At 52.4% G+C, this 20,090-nt stretch overlaps 1 protein-coding gene across 7 annotated transcripts in view; it reads right to left on the reverse strand.

Moving 5' to 3' along the window:
- Nucleotides 1-20,090, reverse strand: part of LOC125447520 (protein Wiz-like) — a 174,048-nt gene that overhangs the window by 146,034 nt on the left and 7,924 nt on the right. For all 7 annotated transcript variants that reach the window (XM_048521968.2, XM_059639878.1, XM_048521967.2 and 4 more), the window contains exon 3: nt 15,042-16,328. In XM_048521968.2, coding sequence (XP_048377925.2) covers nt 15,042-16,260 — 1,219 coding nt within the window. In that variant the 5' untranslated portion in view covers nt 16,261-16,328. The remainder of the gene's footprint in view (nt 1-15,041; nt 16,329-20,090) is intronic.

The raw sequence follows: 20,090 nt of genomic DNA on the forward strand, positions 1-20,090 counted from the left end.
AGACACACACACACGAGACAGCGAGAGACAGACAGACACACACACACACACGACAGCGAGAGACAGACAGACACACACATACGACAGCGAGAGACAGACAGACAGACAGACACACACACACGAGACAGCGAGAGACAGACAGACACACACACACACGACAGCGAGAGACAGACAGACACACACACACACGAGACAGCGAGAGACAGACAGACAGACACACACACACACACACACACGAGACAGCGAGAGACAGACAGACACACACACACACGAGACAGCGAGAGACAGACAGACACACACACACACGAGACAGCGAGAGACAGACAGACACACACACACACGAGACAGCGAGAGACAGACAGACACACACACACACGAGACAGCGAGAGACAGACAGACACACAGACACGAGACAGCGAGAGACAGACAGACACACACGACAGCGAGAGACAGACAGACACACACACACACACGAGACGAGAGACAGACAGACACACACACACACACGAGACGAGAGACAGACAGACACACACACACACACGAGACGAGAGACAGACAGACACACACACACACACACGAGACGAGAGACAGACAGACACACACACACACACACGAGACAGCGAGAGACAGACAGACAGACACACACGAGACAGCGAGAGACAGACAGACAGACACACACACGAGACAGCGAGAGACAGACAGACAGACACACACACGAGACAGCGAGAGACAGACAGACAGACACACACACGAGACAGCGAGAGACAGACAGACACACACACACACGAGACAGCGAGAGACAGACAGACAGACACACACACACACGAGACAGCGAGAGACAGACAGACACACACACACACGAGACAGCGAGAGACAGACAGAAACACACACACACACACACACACGAGACAGCGAGAGACAGACAGACACACACACGAGACAGCGAGAGACAGACAGACAGACACACACACGAGACAGCGAGAGACAGACAGACACACACACACACACGAGACAGCGAGAGACAGACAGACACACACACACACACGAGACAGCGAGAGACAGACAGACACACACACACACGAGACAGCGAGAGACAGACAGACACACACACACACACACACGAGACAGCGAGAGACAGACAGACACACACACACACGAGACAGCGAGAGACAGACAGACACACACACACACACACACGAGACAGCGAGAGACAGACAGACACACACACACACGAGACAGCGAGAGACAGACAGAAACACACACACACACACACACACGAGACAGCGAGAGACAGACAGACACACACACGACGGCGAGAGACAGACAGACACACACACGACGGCGAGAGACAGACAGACACACACACACACGAGACGGCGAGAGACAGACAGACACACACACACACACACGAGACAGCGAGAGACAGACAGACAGACACACACACACACGAGACAGCGAGAGACAGACAGACAGACACGCACGAGGCGGGGGGGGGGAGACAGAGCGCGCGCGCGGGGGGGGGAGACAGAGCGCGCGCCCGGGGGGGGGAGACAGAGCGCGCAGCGCGGGGGGGGGAGACAGAGCGCGCGCGCGGGGGGGGAGAGACAGAGCGCGCGCGCGGGGGGGGGGAGACAGAGCGCGCGCGCGGGGGGGGGGAGACAGAGAGCGCGCGCAGGGGGGGGAGACAGAGAGCGCGCGCGGGGGGGGAGACGAGAGAGCGCGCGCGGGGGGGGGGAGACAGAGAGCGCGCGCGGGGGGGGGGAGACAGAGAGCGCGCGCGGGGGGGGGAGACAGAGAGCGCGCGCGGGGGGGGGGAGACAGAGAGCGCGCGCGGGGGGGGGAGACAGAGAGCGCGCGCGGGGGGGGAGACAGAGAGCGCGCGCGGGGGGGGGAGACAGAGAGCGCGCGCGGGGGGGGGAGACAGAGACAGCGCGCGCGGGGGGGGAGACAGAGAGCGCGCGCGGGGGGGGGGAGACAGAGAGCGCGCGCGGGGGGGGAGACAGAGAGCGCGCGCGGAGGGGGGAGACAGAGAGCGCGCGCGGGGGGGAGACAGAGAGCGCGCGCGGGGGGGGAGACAGAGAGCGCGCGCGGGGGGGGGAGACAGAGAGCGCGCGCGGGGGGGGAGACAGAGAGCGCGCGCGGGGGGGGAGACAGAGAGCGCGCGCGGGGGGGAGACAGAGAGCGCGCGCGGGGGGGGAGACAGAGAGCGCGCGCGGGGGGGGAGACAGAGAGCGGCGCGCGGGGGGGGAGACAGAGAGCGCGCGCGGGGGGGGAGACAGAGAGCGCGCGCGGGGGGGGAGACAGAGAGCGCGCGCGGGGGGGAGACAGAGAGCGCGCGCGGGGGGGAGACAGAGAGCGCGCGCGTGGGGGGAGACAGAGAGCGCGCGCGGGGGGGAGACAGAGAGCGCGCGCGGGGGGGGAGACAGAGAGCGCGCGCGGGGGGGGGAGACAGAGAGCGCGCGCGGGGGGGGAGACAGAGAGCGCGCGCGGGGGGGGAGACAGAGAGCGCGCGCGGGGGGGGAGACAGAGACGCGCGCGGGGGGGAGACAGAGAGCGCGCGCGGGGGGGGAGACAGAGAGCGCGCGCGGGGGGGAGACAGAGAGCGCGCGCGGGGGGGGAGACAGAGAGCGCGCGCGGGGGGGGAGACAGAGAGCGCGCGCGGGGGGGGAGACAGAGAGCGCGCGCGGGGGGGGAGACAGAGAGCGCGCGCGGGGGGGGAGACAGAGAGCGCGCGCGGGGGGGGAGACAGAGAGCGCGCGCGGGGGGGAGACAGAGAGCGCGCGCGGGGGGGGGAGACAGAGAGAGGCGCGCGCGGGGGGGGAGACAGAGAGCGCGCGCGGGGGGGGGAGACAGAGAGCGCGCGCGGGGGGGGAGACAGAGAGCGCGCGCGCGGGGGGGGAGACAGAGAGCGCGCGCGGGGGACGAGACGGGGGGAGACAGAGAGCGCGCGGGGGGAGGACAGAGCGCGCGCGGGGGGGAGACAGAGAGCGCGCGCGGGGGGGGAGACAGGAGAGCGCGCGCGGGGGGGAGACAGAGAGCGCGCGCGGGGGGGGGAGACAGAGAGCGCGCGCGGGGGGGGGAGACAAGAGAGCGCGCGCGGGGGGGGAGACAGAGAGCGCGCGCGGGGGGGGAGACAGAGAGCGCGCGCGGGGGGGGAGACAGAGAGCGCGCGCGGGGGGGGACAGAGAGCGCGCGCGGGGGGGGAGACAGAGAGCGCGCGCGGGGGGGGGAGACAGAGAGCGCGCGGCGGGGGGGAGACAGAGAGCGCGCGCGGGTGTGGGAGAGCGCGCGCGCGGGGGGGAGACAGAGAGCGCGCGCGGGGGGGGGAGACAGAGAGCGCGCGCGGGGGGGGAGACAGAGAGCGCGCGCGGGGGGGGAGACAGAGAGCGCGCGCCGCGGGGGGGGAGACAGAGAGCGCGCGCGGGGGGGGGGAGACAGAGAGCGCCGCGGGGGGGGAGACAGAGAGCGCGCCGCGGGGGGGGGAGACAGAGAGGCGCGCGCGGGGGGGGAGACAGACGAGGCGTGCGCGCGGGGGGGGGAGACAGAGACGCGCGCGCGGGGGGGGGAGACAGAGAGCGCGCTGCGGGGGTGCGGGGGAGACAGAGAGCCGCGCGCGCGGGGGGGGAGACAGAGAGCGCGCGCGGGGGGGGGGGGGAGACAGAGAGCGCGCGCGGGGGGGGAGACAGAGAGCGCGCGCGGGGGGGGAGACAGAGAGCGCGCGCGGGGGGGGAGACAGAGAGCGCGCGCGGGGGGGAGACAGAGAGCGCGCGCGGGGGGGGAGACAGAGAGCGCGCGCGGGGGGGGAGACAGAGAGCGCGCGCGGGGGGGGAGACAGAGAGCGCGCGCGGGGGGGAGACAGAGAGCGCGCGCGGGGGGGGAGACAGAGAGCGCGCGCGGGGGGGGAGACAGAGAGCGCGCGCGGGGGGGGAGACAGAGAGCGCGCGCGGGGGGGGAGACAGAGAGCGCGCGCGGGGGGGGAGACAGAGAGCGCGCGCGGGGGGGAGACAGAGAGCGCGCGCGGGGGGGGAGACAGAGAGCGCGCGCGGGGGGGGAGACAGAGAGCGCGCGCGGGGGGGGAGACAGAGAGCGCGCGCGGGGGGGGAGACAGAGAGCGCGCGCGGGGGGGGAGACAGAGAGCGCGCGCGGGGGGGAGACAGAGAGCGCGCGCGGGGGGGGAGACAGAGAGCGCGCGCGGGGGGGGAGACAGAGAGCGCGCGCGGGGGGGGAGACAGAGAGCGCGCGCGGGGGGGAGACAGAGAGCGCGCGCGGGGGGGGAGACAGAGAGCGCGCGCGGGGGGGGAGACAGAGAGCGCGCGCGGGGGGGGAGACAGAGAGCGCGCGCGGGGGGGAGACAGAGAGCGCGCGCGGGGGGGGGAGACAGAGAGCGCGCGCGGGGGGGGAGACAGAGAGCGCGCGCGGGGGGGGAGACAGAGAGCGCGCGCGGGGGGGGAGACAGAGAGCGCGCGCGGGGGGGGAGACAGAGAGCGCGCGCGGGGGGGGAGACAGAGAGCGCGCGCGGGGGGGGAGACAGAGAGCGCGCGCGGGGGGGGAGACAGAGAGCGCGCGCGGGGGGGGAGACAGAGAGCGCGCGCGGGGGGGGAGACAGAGAGCGCGCGCGGGGGGGGAGACAGAGAGCGCGCGCGGGGGGGGAGACAGAGAGCGCGCGCGGGGGGGGAGACAGAGAGCGCGCGCGGGGGGGGAGACAGAGAGCGCGCGCGGGGGGGGAGACAGAGAGCGCGCGCGGGGGGGGAGACAGAGAGCGCGCGCGGGGGGGGAGACAGAGAGCGCGCGCGGGGGGGGAGACAGAGAGCGCGCGCGGGGGGGGAGACAGAGAGCGCGCGCGGGGGGGGAGACAGAGAGCGCGCGCGGGGGGGGGAGACAGAGAGCGCGCGCGGGGGGGGGAGACAGAGAGCGCGCGCGGGGGGGGAGACAGAGAGCGCGCGCGGGGGGGGAGACAGAGAGCGCGCGCGGGGGGGGAGACAGAGAGCGCGCGCGGGGGGGGAGACAGAGAGCGCGCGCGGGGGGGGAGAGACAGAGAGCGCGCGCGGGGGGGGAGACAGAGAGCGCGCGCGGGGGGGGAGACAGAGAGCGCGCGCGGGGGGGGAGACAGAGAGCGCGCGCGGGGGGGGAGACAGAGAGCGCGCGCGGGGGGGGGAGACAGAGAGCGCGCGCGGGGGGGGAGACAGAGAGCGCGCGCGGGGGGGGAGACAGAGAGCGCGCGCGGGGGGGGAGACAGAGAGCGCGCGCGGGGGGGGAGACAGAGAGCGCGCGCGGGGGGGGAGACAGAGAGCGCGCGCGGGGGGGGAGACAGAGAGCGCGCGCGGGGGGGGAGACAGAGAGCGCGCGCGGGGGGGGAGACAGAGAGCGCGCGCGGGGGGGAGACAGAGAGCGCGCGCGGGGGGGGAGACAGAGAGCGCGCGCGGGGGGGGAGACAGAGAGCGCGCGCGGGGGGGGAGACAGAGAGCGCGCGCGGGGGGGGAGACAGAGAGCGCGCGCGGGGGGGGAGACAGAGAGCGCGCGCGGGGGGGGAGACAGAGAGCGCGCGCGGGGGGGGAGACAGAGAGCGCGCGCGGGGGGGGAGACAGAGAGCGCGCGCGGGGGGGGAGACAGAGAGCGCGCGCGGGGGGGGAGACAGAGAGCGCGCGCGGGGGGGGAGACAGAGAGCGCGCGCGGGGGGGGAGACAGAGAGCGCGCGCGGGGGGGGAGACAGAGAGCGCGCGCGGGGGGGGGAGACAGAGAGCGCGCGCGGGGGGGGAGACAGAGAGCGCGCGCGGGGGGGGAGACAGAGAGCGCGCGCGGGGGGGGAGACAGAGAGCGCGCGCGGGGGGGGAGACAGAGAGCGCGCGCGGGGGGGGAGACAGAGAGCGCGCGCGGGGGGGGAGACAGAGAGCGCGCGCGGGGGGGGAGACAGAGAGCGCGCGCGGGGGGGGAGACAGAGAGCGCGCGCGGGGGGGGAGACAGAGAGCGCGCGCGGGGGGGGAGACAGAGAGCGCGCGCGGGGGGGGAGACAGAGAGCGAGCGCGGGGGGGAGACAGAGAGCGCGCGCGGGGGGGGAGACAGAGAGCGCGCGCGGGGGGGGAGACAGAGAGCGCGCGCGGGGGGGGAGACAGAGAGCGCGCGCGGGGGGGGAGACAGAGAGCGCGCGCGGGGGGGAGACAGAGAGCGCGCGCGGGGGGGGAGACAGAGAGCGCGCGCGGGGGGGGAGACAGAGAGCGCGCGCGCGGGGGGGGAGACAGAGAGCGCGCGCGGGGGGGGAGACAGAGAGCGCGCGCGGGGGGGGAGACAGAGAGCGCGCGCGGGGGGGAGACAGAGAGCGCGCGCGGGGGGGAGACAGAGAGCGCGCGCGGCGGGGGGAGACAGAGAGCGCGCGCGGGGGGGGAGACAGAGAGCGCGCGCGGGGGGGGGGAGACAGAGAGCGCGCGCGGGGGGGAGACAGAGAGCGCGCGCGGGGGGGGAGACAGAGCGCGCGCGGGGGGGGAGACAGAGAGCGCGCGCGGCGCGCGCGCGCGCGGGGGGGGGGAGACAGAGAGCGCGCGCGCGCGGACGGGGGGGGAGACAGAGAGCGCGCGCGGGCGGGGGGGGGGGGAGACAGAGAGCGCGCGCGCGGGGGGGAGAGACAGAGAGCACGCCCGCGCGCGCGCGGGAGAGACAGAGAGCCAACGTAAGATCGTAAGCTTGGAGCTACCTCAGCATCATGGCTTTTAACTTATTAAGCAGTCTGCTGATCGCTTGAATTTCGGTGTGACGGCCTAAAAGAAAAGCCAGCTCTAAGGGACGTTGTCTAAGATGTGACAATGTTATCTCAATTATGTTCTTTCTTCCTTTACTTCCATCCAAACTTCCTTCTCTACCCTGAGAATCTCTGTCTGAATTGGAGAAGACAGGAAGGAAATACAGCTGCTATTTGCAAATGAGAAAACTCTTAGATCATTTCCAATTCTAATTGTGAAAACATAACACCCTAAAAAAGGTTACGGCACAGAAAAAGGCCATTGTGTCTGTTTATGAAGTAACAAGTAAAACCTTAATCCTTCTTGAAGCTCACTGAGGCAGAATGGAGGTAGATTTATTTCCAAAAAAGTACAAAATATTCACTTGGCACAGGCCGAGTACTATTTTCATAATACCTTTCCTCTCAAATCTCTTAGCACATTATTCCTTCGGGAATGGCAATAACAGGAGGCTTTGTATGACCTACACAAGCACTGAAATGCTCTGCTTCACTTCTCCATGTGTAGATGAAGCTGTTTACTCCCACAGGGGCACCTTCTTCCCTTAACTAACTGTATTAAAGCACCAGTCTGCTACTTGAGATATCTGTGTATACAAAGCCCGAAATGAATCAACGCAATTAGTCCCATTTATAAACCAGACATGTTCCCATTTGAACGCACCAAGAATTGGGCTGGATCCAAAACAGCATGTTCCCTTTAAGCAGATGCTCCTCTTAAGTGGCTTCCCATACGCAGGTAAATACAACCTGAAGTGCTTTGGTGCCATTCTGCCCCCTCCCACACATCCTGTCCAATAGCTTTTAATTCAGACTTAAGTACTGACATGCACAGAGCTTAAAGTCACTGAGGGACTTGTGGATAATGTGTACCACATGCCAAGGTCATGGCATTCAGTGTTGACAAATGGACTCTCTATTTTTATGGTGCCTCAGGGTTCCAAACTGCAGGATCTTTCTGTTATGTGGGGCAAATTCCTCTCTGCCAAATCCAAAGACCCTTAGTGACTATGGAGAGGCTGTATTTGATCCCACGCAATCAAGGCAGGCATTCTCAGGGCAGCACTGGGGGAGTGTTGCACTGTTGGGGGTACAACCTTCCAGGTGCGCTGTTAAACTGAGGACCCCACCCACTCCCCCATTTTCTCACTGAGATGAATGCAAGAGATCCCATGGAATGACTGCAAAGAAGAGAAGGGATGTTTTCCCCACTTCTGGCCAACATTTGTCTATCAACTAACATTACCAAAATGGGGGATCTGATCGCATATTTTATGAACATCCAACGTTAAGAGGCTAGATAAGTTGGGTCTACATTCTCTGGAGTTTAGAGTTTTAGTGTCTTAGACAGCACAGAAAAAAATCCCCTCGGCCTATTGTGTCTATGCTAGTCAAAAACAACTATCTAAGAATTCTAATCCCATTTTCCTGTACTTGGCTTTTGGCCTTAATTGTCTTGGCACCAGAAGTGTGTATCTGAACATTTCTTCAATGTTCTGAGGGTGTCTACCTCTATCACTCTTGCAGGCAGTGAGTTCAAGATTCCCACAACACTCGTGAAAAATACTTTCCTCACATCCTCTTAAACCTGCTGCCTTTTACCTTAATCTATGTATCCTGGTAATTGATCCATTTCTCAAGGGGAGAAGTTTTTTTCCTGTCTGCTCTATCTATGCTCCCTATAATTTTATACATCTCAACTGTGCCCCCTCTGAATCTTCTCTGCTCTAAGGAAGACAACTCTGGTCTATCCAAATTCTTTTCATAACTTCCAGCCCAGGAACACCCTGGAATATCTTCTCTGCACCTCACAGAGTTATGCAGCATGGAAACAGACCCTTCAGTCCAAATAAACCAGACATTCTAATTTGACCTATTCCCATTTGCCAGCATTTGGGCCATATGCCTCTGAACTGTTCCTATGCATATATCCATCCAGATGCCTTTTAAATGTTGTGATTGTGCCTGCCTTCACCTCTTCCTCTGACAGCTCGTTCCACACCTGCACCAGCCTCTGTGTGAAAACGGTATCCCTCAAGTTCCTTTTACATTTTTCCCCTCTCACCTTAAACCTACGTCCTCTAGTATTGGTCTCAGGAAAATGACCTTGGCTATTCACAATTATAACCTCTATAAGGTCACGCCCTCAGTCTCCAATGCTGCAGAGAAAAAGCCCCAACCTATTCAGCCTGTCCCTATAGCTCAAACCCTCCCACAACATCCGTATAAATCTGTTCTGCACCCTCTCAAGTTTAACAATATCCTTTCTATAAAAGGACAACCAGAATTGTAACCAGTGTTCCCACATTCGTCCTACAAGTTGGATTCCAGAACTACACACAATACTCAAACTGGGTCCTAACCAACTGTTTATACCATTCCAGTATAACCTTCCTACTCTTATACTAATAAAGGCAAGTATGCTGTCCACCTCCTTAACCAATTTATCCATCTGTCCTGATAGCTTAAAGGACCAGTTTACGTGCACATATGGTGACGTGGTACATGTGCTTCCCAGAGTCCTACCATTCATCCTTCTATTTTTCCTGTCCAGTGCATCGCATTTATCCACAATGAATTCTGCTCATTACTGATCAGCCTGTCTAAATCCTCTTGCAGTTTAAAGCTATCCTCCTCACTATCTTCCACCCCGACCAATTTTGTATAGTCTGCAAACATGTTCAATCTTCCTACATTCAATTCTAAATCACTTATATTAACCACAAAACACAAGGACCCCAATACTGACTCCTGTGGAACTCCACTGGTCACAGGCTTCCTGTTGGATAAAAACTCCCTTATCCACCACCCTCTGCTTCGTGCCACTCAGCCACCTATGGATCCAATTTGCCAAATTTCCTTGGATCCAATAAGCTCTCACTGTTGCTATCAGTCTTTTGTGCATGACCTCATCAAAAGCTTTACTTGAAATTCAAAGACTGCATCAAATGCATTGCCCTCATCTACATACTGGTTACCTCTTCGAAAAATTCAATCAAGTTGGTCAGATATGACCTCTCCTGAACAAAACCATGCTTATTATTATCAATTAATCCCTGTCTCACCACATGTAGATTAATTCCGTCCTTGAGAATTACGTCCAAAAGATCTCCCACAACTGAGGTTAGACTGACCGACTGGTTCCTGGTTTTATCACTTGCTTACTTCTTTTGAAAAGTTAGAAATGCAAGATTGAGGTACTGGTTAGGGTAGATACTGAGAAACAGTGAGTGGTTCCATAAGTAGAAGAATTGAATACCCAGGGGCACAATCTCATGGGAAGGGATCGATCAGTTTGGCCTGACAAGAGCAGGAATTCCTTCACTCAAAGAATTATGAATTCTTGGAATTCTCTATCCCAAAGCTCTGTGGAAGCTCTGTCACTGAAGGCATTTAAGGTTAGGATAGAACGATTTTTTTGTTTCTCAGAAGAATCAAGTAATAGACCAGCAGATGGGAAAGTCACATTGAAACCCAAGATCAGCCATGATTAAACTGAATAGCGGAGTAGGTTTGACATACTGTATGTCTAAGATTCCTCCTATTTCTTGCAAACCCGCAATTTGTAGAAGCTTCTTTGTATGCATACTAACTGCTGCTTTTCCCATGTCACCAGAGTTGTGGTGTTCTAAGGAGGTGAAATACGCATAGGAAATATAAGCCTTTTTATTTCCTTCCACAGCTGAAATGTATCGGGGTAAATTTAAAATGCCACACTGAACCAGGGCTAGCAAACTAATGACAGAAGTGGGAGGCACATTAAAATTGTGGTTAAAGATTAGAGAATATATGAAGAGAATATATTAAAAAGAGATGATTTCCTGAAAAAGTTGTAGCAGAGAGCAGTTAATGGGCCAAGAGCTTAGAAGCAGGGCTGGGATGCGACAAGGCAGCGTAATCATGCTGACCAGTGATTAAATAAACTGAGCAATTACTCAATGATGCAGAGGGTGCATTCCAAAAAAAAGAGGGTTGGGGTGGGGCAGTGGGACTCCTGGTGCTTGATATGCTCAAGCTGAGGGAAGTCACAAACAATCTGGCAGGCAGGAGGCCATCAGAAAAGGAGCATCTTCACTCCACAGTGTGAAGCGGTTCAGGAAGTAAGCGCTACCACCACTTTTACTAAAGGAGGAGAATTACACTTTCAGTTTCCATCTTGCCATGTCGCCCACACCTGAAGACAAAACGAATATTAGAAAAATAGAAACACGGCAGCTACTGGAGTCCAAATTTTACAATTGTCTTACTCACTTAAATCACAAGGGATTGGAACACTCTGCAACCTGACAGTATCAAGCACTTCCAGATCAAACATAGGAACAAACATAGCCTGGCCAAATAGACAGTAAGACATCAATACCCCAGTGATTATAACTCAAATCGTAGAATAGCTCCCCTAATTTAATACCTCATACATGATGGCCTGTATTCTCAAAGTCTGGCAGTTTCTAGAACCATAAAGCACAGAAGACAACTGTTCAGCCCACCATGCATGACGGAGCTGTTCATTTTGTCCCACTTCCTTCCTCCTTCCCTAGTGCCTTGCAAATCTTTCACTACTATCAATTCTCCTTTGGAAAGTCACCATTAATTCTACTTTCCCGGCCCCTAACTTTTTGCTTTATCTCACTTCAGATTCTTTTGCTAATTATCTTAAATTTCTGACCTCTGGTTACTGACCTATACACCATCCTCATTTAGGTCATCCAAGCCCTCATGATTTTGAGCAGGTCTAGTTTAGGGGCAAATTAAGTAGAGCGATTGTCAGCAGTCAAAACTTTGGTGTCACAAGCTCCAATACAACAATGGTTGCTGCGGAGCTCTGATCCAAATCTAACAGCTACATGGCCTTTAAAGAGCAGAGTTATTTTTTAATACTATGCATGTGGCCGAAGAGGCCAGATCTTGTATGCCTGAACAGCGTCCCCAACAACTAGGTAGGTGCTTTATATTTCCAAGCCCTGTGGATGAAAGAGCTTTCCATTTTACAGGTCCCACAGATTAGGGAAGACGTGGGGTATAACTTTGACTTGAGGGGCTGGGATTAAAATGTTTCCCACTTGTTTAACATGGGGTGTTAGCCATCAACCATTAAGGGATGGTTTAGAGAGTGACAGATACACATACGAAGTAAAATGTAATCCAAAAATTTACAATTGTTACATTAGCGAGTTTTGAGAAGATTTGTAGCTCAGGTTGAGGTTCTGGATGTGAGTTTGCTCGCTTAGCTGGAAGGTTAGTTTTCAGACGTTTCGTCACCATTCTAGGTAACATCAGTGAGCCTCCGATGAAGCGCTAGTGTTATGTCCCGCTTTCTATTTATCTGTTTAGGTTTCCTTGGGTTGGTGATGTCATTTCCTGTTCTTTTTCTCAGAGGATGGTAGATTGGCTCCAAATCAATGAGTTTGTTGATGGAGTTCCGGTTGGAATGTTATGCTTCTAGGAATTCTCGTGCACGTCTCTGTTTGGCTTGTCCGAGGATAGACGTGTTGTCCCAATCAAAGTGGTGTCCTTCCTCATCTGTATGTAAGGATACGAGTGATACTGGGTCATGTCGAATTGTGGCTAGTTGATGTTCATGTATCCTGGTGGCTAGCTTTCTGCCTGTTTGTCCAATGTAGTGTTTGTCACAGTTCTTGCAAGGTATTTTGTAGATGACAGTCGTTTTGCTTGTTGTCTGTATAGGGTCTTTTAAGTTCATTAGTTCTATACAGACAACAAGCAAAACGAACAAGAATTCCTAGAAGCATGGCATTCCAACCGGAACTCCATCAACAAACACATTGGCTCCAAATCAATCTACCATCCTCTGAGAAAAAGAACAGGAAATTACATCACCAACACAGGAAATGGCATCACCAACCCAAGGAAACCTAATGTATATGGACATAGCACGTCTATGTTCTATGTTCTAACACCAGCGCTTCGTCGGAGGCTCACTGATGATGTTACCTAGAATGGTGACGAAACGTCTGAAAACTAACCTTCCAGCTCAGCGAGCAAACTCACATCCACAATTGTTCCATTGCCTGAGAAGCTGCTCTGAAGTACTCAATCTTTGCCAACAATGTAGCAACTACGGCATAAACGTATATCAGCAAATGGATACTATATAGCAACGTTTCATTCAGGCCAATTAATGAATATTGAAGAAACATGATAAGAAATGACATGTCAAAGTACATAATACATTTAGCATCTTATTCTGCAGGATCTCTGACTGACATAACTTGAGGTCAACAGTAGCCCAGAAACTACACTATCATGCGTTTATACAACTGTGACCAATGAAGGGCAGGGAAAGGCCGAATCATCCATCAAGCACGCACCACCCTTAATAAGGCTGCAGCAAGGTTGTGCGAATACCCATTTTCTTTGGAAAGCACGTCTTTTAATTTTGTGGAATACCTTTTTAAGATTAAAGTGGGCCAGGAAGTGTTCTTTTTAAATAGACCTCCCAATCAACCAAATAACAAATATTGCCCACTAGGACCATGTAACTATAACAAAAAAAAAACAAAAGGGAAAGAAACCAGAGCAGGGAACTAAATCAAAATAATGTTGGAGGTAGAGACAACGCACTCCAGCCCTCACAGTACCCACCTATCTCTGAAAGCTTTCAGGGTGCTGGTGAACACCGCATGCTTCCCCCTCCGAGGCGGCTTCGGCATGAACCGCGAAAGAGAAGCATACAGTTGGGAATCACAACCCTCTTCACTGCCCGTTACCTGGACCTGTTGATGGACTGGACAGTACTCTGACAGATGGTAAATGGATCCACTGATTAGGACTTCATTAGGTGTCAGGAAATGCTCACATGACCTGGGATTGCCACAGGGATGAACACCCAAGAAGTAAACGGTGAATAGAAAGCTAAAGGTTTGGATCAGCCTGTGCCCTCTGTTTAACAGCTCAGAACACACACAATTCATACAGTGGGTAAACAAGAAAGTCTGTCTCTGAAGGAAACAGTTTCCTGCTTGGCATTTTTAGAGCAGTCAGATTCTGGAAATAGTTCTGAGACTGTGCGCACGTGTGTTTTACAATTTGACAGTTAGAAACTTAAAACAGGAAGAGTGAGAGATTGTGGATTGTGCAAGACCCATTACTGAAACTTCAGTATTACCAGAGTCTGAATATTCTGTGCCATCAGTCCAGTCAAGTGACACATGTCTGTGGGAATCATTTCTGATGCCATCCAATGGGATTATGGCTGCTGGTGAATGCAGTTCAAAGCAATAACATTTGAATGGAAAAGGAGAGATCCTAAAAAACAAAGTCTGATTTGGAAAGATTGAGAAAGAATGCATGGTATTAATTCTAGGAGGCAAGTAGTGCATACACTGGTTAAATATACATCTTTGTTGTAACAGCTATTTAAGGTGAAATTATTTTTATTAAGGGGCACAGGATATTTCACGTTTGGATTATATGTTGGCTTGTAATACTAGAAGAATTATTAAAAATCTTGTCCATCAGTTTTCTTTCCACTGGTTTTGGGTCCCAGGAGCACAATGAAAGAACTCCTTTCTTTTAGAAACCTCAGTGGAGTTTGGAACACACATTTAATTCCAACCTCTTGCATCTCCATGATCTCCTGAAATATGCAAAAGGAAAACCCAAAAAAAAAGGACCAATATGGCACAAGAAAAACTATATTAGTAAGTCCACTCTGAGAATCAGAACCCGTTCACAGAATCACAAGGAAAGCCTCACGCAGTGTACCTCTTACCTTCGAGACGATCTTTTCCCTAGTCAAGAACCATTCCAACTGCTTTCCATGGCTCAAGAGGACCATCAGCTCTTGCAAAATGAAACCAATCCCTACAAAGTGTCCAAATGCTCAACAAATTTGAATAGCTGAACTACAAACTAGACAAGCCTTCACATTCATCGCCATGTCTGTGATGAATTGGCAAAATAGAGGGCTCTGGCTGTTTGCATTGTGCAAGTTAAAAAAGGAAAAGAATTAACAGCCAGAGCCCTCGCTTCTGGTTATAATCCTGCCACGCCTGGTTTTGACATCAAGGGAGAACAGAATCGCAGTTGTGATGTTTCCTGCTGTCAAATGAATCTGCCAACACTCAATGACAAGTACAGTGGCTGGGGATGGTTACTTATATATTAGTGGCCAGCTGGTGGAGGTGAGGAGGAGTGAGATGAGTAATCAGCAAACACATAAAAGAAGGAAGGCATTTCAGATTACAGCCATCAAGCATGTCCACTATTGGCTACACAATATGTGTTGACATGCCTGCTCTCGCACTTGTGAAAATACATCAAGTAAAATGAAATTCTGCAACTGACTTACCAGGAATACAATCCTTCCCCAAGCTTGTCAGAACTTGTCCCCTTTCATGAACGTCTTTTGTTGGCAGTATTTGGTCTCGAGGCACATTGACAGAAATCTCAGTCACGGCCACTCTCTTGCAGCTGCCTTCATTCCTTAAGGCTAAGACACTGGAAGAGTTTTCCACGCTGCTCTGATGCTCAAGTGAGCCAATAATGAGCTCTGTATTCGGCCATGACTGGACAGCACCATATGCGTTGTTGATAGCCTTTTCACAGCTGACACTTGCTGTCGGATCATCTACATTTTTGCCATTGTCAAGGGAATTTTGACTAAAACATGGTATTTCCTCATCATCTCTAGTACATGAAACCTCAAACTCATACGACATTGGATCTACTGAAGTGTTTAAATCTTCATCAGCCTCACAGGACACATCAAAGCTGTAAGAGACTGGATCCAGAGAGGTATATTGCACTTCTTCCTCTCCACAAGTCACATCATAGTCATAGGTCATCTGATCTAACGAAGAGTATTCGTCTCCATCTCGTTCACATGTTAAATCAAACCCATACAATATCCGATCTACGGCAGTACTCTGAACAGTATTCATTGTGGGGATGTCATGCTCCTTTTGGGTATACGGTGCCAACAGCACCCTGCGTCCAACCTCTGACACATTCAGATTTATTCCATCTAAAATACTGTCTGGCAGGCAAGCAGAAAAAGAGCTTGCATGGTTATTCAATTGGCTCCTCGTGTTCTCACCAAAAGTCCTCAAGTTCTCAGCGAGGACAGAGTGTGTAAGAACAGGCTCAAGCTTGGTAACGATTGGACCTTCTTCAGAGCCAATTGCTTCAATGTGCCCAATGTTGCCTTGTTGCTCCAACGGACTAACTGGTTTAGTGCCAGAAGAGTCCTCGAATTGGTTTTCACATTCCACCTCTGTCTTTGAGCTCAGAGGTGTCCTCAGACAGTCAGCACCCATAACACCCTCAATGCATACACTGAGGTGCTGTTCACGTGATGCCCTGTCATTCATCTCCTCCAAATTAGTCACACAATGGACATCAAAATTGATGCTGTCATCACCTCCTGAACCGCGTTGTGAAAGCCTAACATTGTCCATTTGATCTCCAGACAAATTCAGCACATCATCAGGGCTGCAAAATCCCTTGTTGACGTTGGTCTGCATTTCTTCATCCCATTCTATTAGTTCCTGATTGCTACTCTTCTCCATTGAACTGATAGAATCACAGTGCCCTCTTGCAAAGCCGTTTATACTTTATGATCAAAGCTCCTTTGTGGCTGGAAGAGAAAACATTTAGACAGTCAGAACTTTCTGTAGGCCCAATGATCCTCTCACCTGATCCCATCAGCCCACTTTTCCACAATTCCCTGCCCGCATCTTATTGTCTCTTATTGTCTTCTCTACACAGAAATACAGCAGGTTGCCACTTTATTAAGTTGCGCATGTTTCAGGCTTTACACAAACATTCAGCATGAAAAATGACCATTCAGCCTATTGTGCTTTAGTCAGCCCTTTAAAAGGATTATCAAATTGGTCCCAACCTCCCTACAAGCAGTGCATTCTAGATCTGTACAGTTTGCTGAACATTTTTGGAACAAAATCATCATTCCTCCTCTACCTTTCCTGCCAACTACCTTAAATCTGGTTACTGACTCTACTACCAACGGAAGCAATTTCCTCTCATTTATTCTATTGAAACCTCTTAGCATTTATAAATCCTTTATTAAAATCTATCTTCGACCTTCTCTGCTACAAGAGAACAATTCCAGCTGCTCCACTCTCTTGACCCTCATATTTGGCATTATTCTGACTGTGGACCGCAGTAATGCCTTTTTCTTCATGCACTTGTGCAATACCAGCACAGAGTTGTAAGTAGCATTTGAAGTGTAGCAGAAAAATATGACCATTTAACTGCTCTGCAAGTCAGACGATACACTGTTTTCCATAAGAATAGTAAGATGCTGCACTAAACACAAAATATTATTCCTATTCTTAGGTATGTCTTTCAGAATACAGTGTTTCTGTGGCTTTTTAAAATATAGGTGAATTGCTTGAAATGTTAACCCCCATCTCACCCTCTCCAAAAGCTGTTACCCAACCTTCTGAACATTTCCAACATTTGCTGTTAAGTTTAGATTTCCAACATATTTTCTTCAATTGCTGGTAATAGATACTGGCTGAATTCCTCAAAGCTCATGAAAAACAACTGCAGAAGTTCACATGGAGTCATAACTCTATTTAGAGTATTTTGTATTCCTCTGCCATACCTCAACTGAGACGAAAAGTTCACCACAAAAAAGGTTCAAGCAAACATATTCACACTGTAAAACTACACATTGACATTTGAACATGCATCTCATCAAAGCACCCAACAAACCTCAAGACATTCAATAGAAAAATCAGGACAGGCAGAAAGAGAGAAACTTGCCCAATTTTATCTGTTCTTCTAGGGCATCAGAATGCAATAACTCCAAGAACAGGGACTTAAGGCACTTAAAAGGGTATATGCTGAGAGGTTGTTTTCTTTAATGGGAGAGTCTAGGATGAGAGGAAATAGTCTCAGAATAATGGGGTGCCAATTTATGATTGAGATGAAGTAGAATTTCTTCTCTTGGAGGGTTGAGTGTATTTGAAACTCCTTGGCACAGAGACATAGGAGGGCAGAGTCCTTATATTTATGTATTTAGGGCTGAAATAGATTCTTCATAGGTCAGAGAATCAAAGGTCATGGGGAAAGGACAGGTAAGTAGACATGAGAAATGGCAGATCAGCCTTGATACCATTAATTGGAGTAGCCGCCTCAAGGGGCTAAATGGCCTACACCTATTCCTATTTTCAAGGACTCATGATAACATTTGTAGCTTTTCTTCCTTCAAATAATTCACAACAATTTATTTGGAACACTGGCAAGCTAATTTGACCAGGGATGTACTGCAGCAAAGTCTAACATCAGCTTATTTTCCAGTAGAGTTCACTGGCTAGGGAACCAGTGAAGCTGGTTATACATCTTTACAAACTGTTGTCAAATGTCCTACCTGTCATTAATTAAATAGGTCAAGTCATTGAACCAAAATCTTAATGCTGTTTCTCACCACATGCTACCTGACCCATATATTTTCTGTTACTAGAAAGACTGAAATGACTGTTTTTAATCTTTTCTCTACTTTTTCTGAATGTATCACTTAAACTTCAGAATCTTATCTAAAAGACAGAGTGACTTTCTGAATTGTCAGCTGGAAGCAGTTTGTACATCTGAATCAAGTTTGTCCCAAAATAATGTTAATGGGATTTTTACCATTGACCCCACTCCAGTCCTGAAGTAGTCTGCCTTTCCAACTACTATCGCGTCCTCCTCACTGACTTGTGCCACAATTGAGGAAGGACAATTAAATATTAAATGGAGAAACCAAACATTTATTCAGTGCAGCACAGGTTAAGTCAAGTGACTGCAGCCTAGTCTGCAGAAGCCATAATTAAAACTCAGCAAGGGTAAGGGTGGCAGATTCAGACAGCAGAAAAAGAAAAAGAACTTGCATTTATTTAGGAGCTTTCACTTTCCTTGGTTCTAAACAATAATGTAATAATTAGTGGTTAATCAGTTTTTCTTTGGTGTTGCTTGGGGGATGAATATTGTCCAGGACACCAGGAGAACTCATTTCGTCCTCTCAGCCATTTAAACAGACAGGCGGAACTTGTGTTTAACCATTTCATCAGATGACACCATCAATAATTCTGTATTCCTTGATACCAACATATCAGCATAGATTAGTTAATGGACCTAGAAATAGAGCCCAAGACATTCCTGCACAGGCGAACTTTCTTTCCATTCACTCACAAGATGAGGGTGTCTCCAGCTGGGCCATCCTAATTGCCCAGAGAGCAATTAAGAGTCATTCACATTGCTGTGGGTCTGGAGCCACATATTGGCCAAATCAGGTAAGGATGGCAGTTTCCTTCCCTACAGGGTGTTAGCGAACCAAATGGATTTTGTCAACAATTGACGATGGTTTCGTGGTTATTATTAGACCCTTAACTCCAGATTCTTTGTTGAATTCAAATTCCATGGTAGGATTTGAACCCAGGTCCCCAGTTAGTTCAGTTTCTGGATTAAGGGTCTAGCAATAATGTCATTAGGCCATTGCCTCCCCAATGGCAAATAAGGTCCCAAATATCCCCAAATGGACGTACTGACATGCTTAGGCAAGTTATTAGGTAATCAGCTGTCAGAAAACTCATCACTTCCAGCCTTCATAAAGTAATTTCAATGAAATTGTTTTTATTTCTCAAGGAATTGGGTTTCCTGAAACTATTTCAATTGAAACAATTTCACTTGGAACATCATTGTAAAGGAAACTCTCAAAGTATAAATCTCCTAAGCCAGCTCTCCAGTTAGTGCAGGAGGTAAATGGGGCTTGGTCATCGCAAGAGTAAAGGTCATGGGTTCAAACTCACCCAGATACTAGTGAAAGCAATTTTCTGACTGTCCTTAGCAACCAGTAGACATGAGAGAGAGTAGAGGCAAACAGCAAAGAGTAGCTCTTGTCCATCCAAACTATCCCCAATAATAAATTGTGTGTAGGCATGTGGAGGTTTGGACTGGTGGGTTCTGTCCCTTCCACACCCTTAGAACAATCTCTGACTAGATATACAGTCCCATTCTAATGCCACCTGTGGGCTCAATAGAATATACTCACTTCTAACCTAGGGAGTGGTGTGTTCAGGTCCTATTGAGAGACTACAGCAAATCATCTAGCCTGGAGCTTGCAGTGTAATATTAACCACAGTATAGCATGATCAGAGTTGCAGTCATTCACATGAGACGTTAAGCCAAAAACCTGTTAGCCCTCTCAGGTTTGTATTTTGAAGAAGAGCAGCTTACCCCACTGTTTTGGCCAAAATTTAAGCAATTCCTAAAACAACTGATGGTCATGACATTGTTAAATGTGAAAGTTTAACATTCCCAAAGTAGATGCCATCTCCTCGAGGCTGCAATAGAGACCACACTTCATTGATCAAAGGTCAGGAAAGACAACTGAGTC

Source organism: Stegostoma tigrinum, chromosome 35 (genome assembly GCF_030684315.1).
Source record: "Stegostoma tigrinum isolate sSteTig4 chromosome 35, sSteTig4.hap1, whole genome shotgun sequence".
NCBI classification, from domain to species: Eukaryota; Metazoa; Chordata; class Chondrichthyes; order Orectolobiformes; family Stegostomatidae; genus Stegostoma; species Stegostoma tigrinum.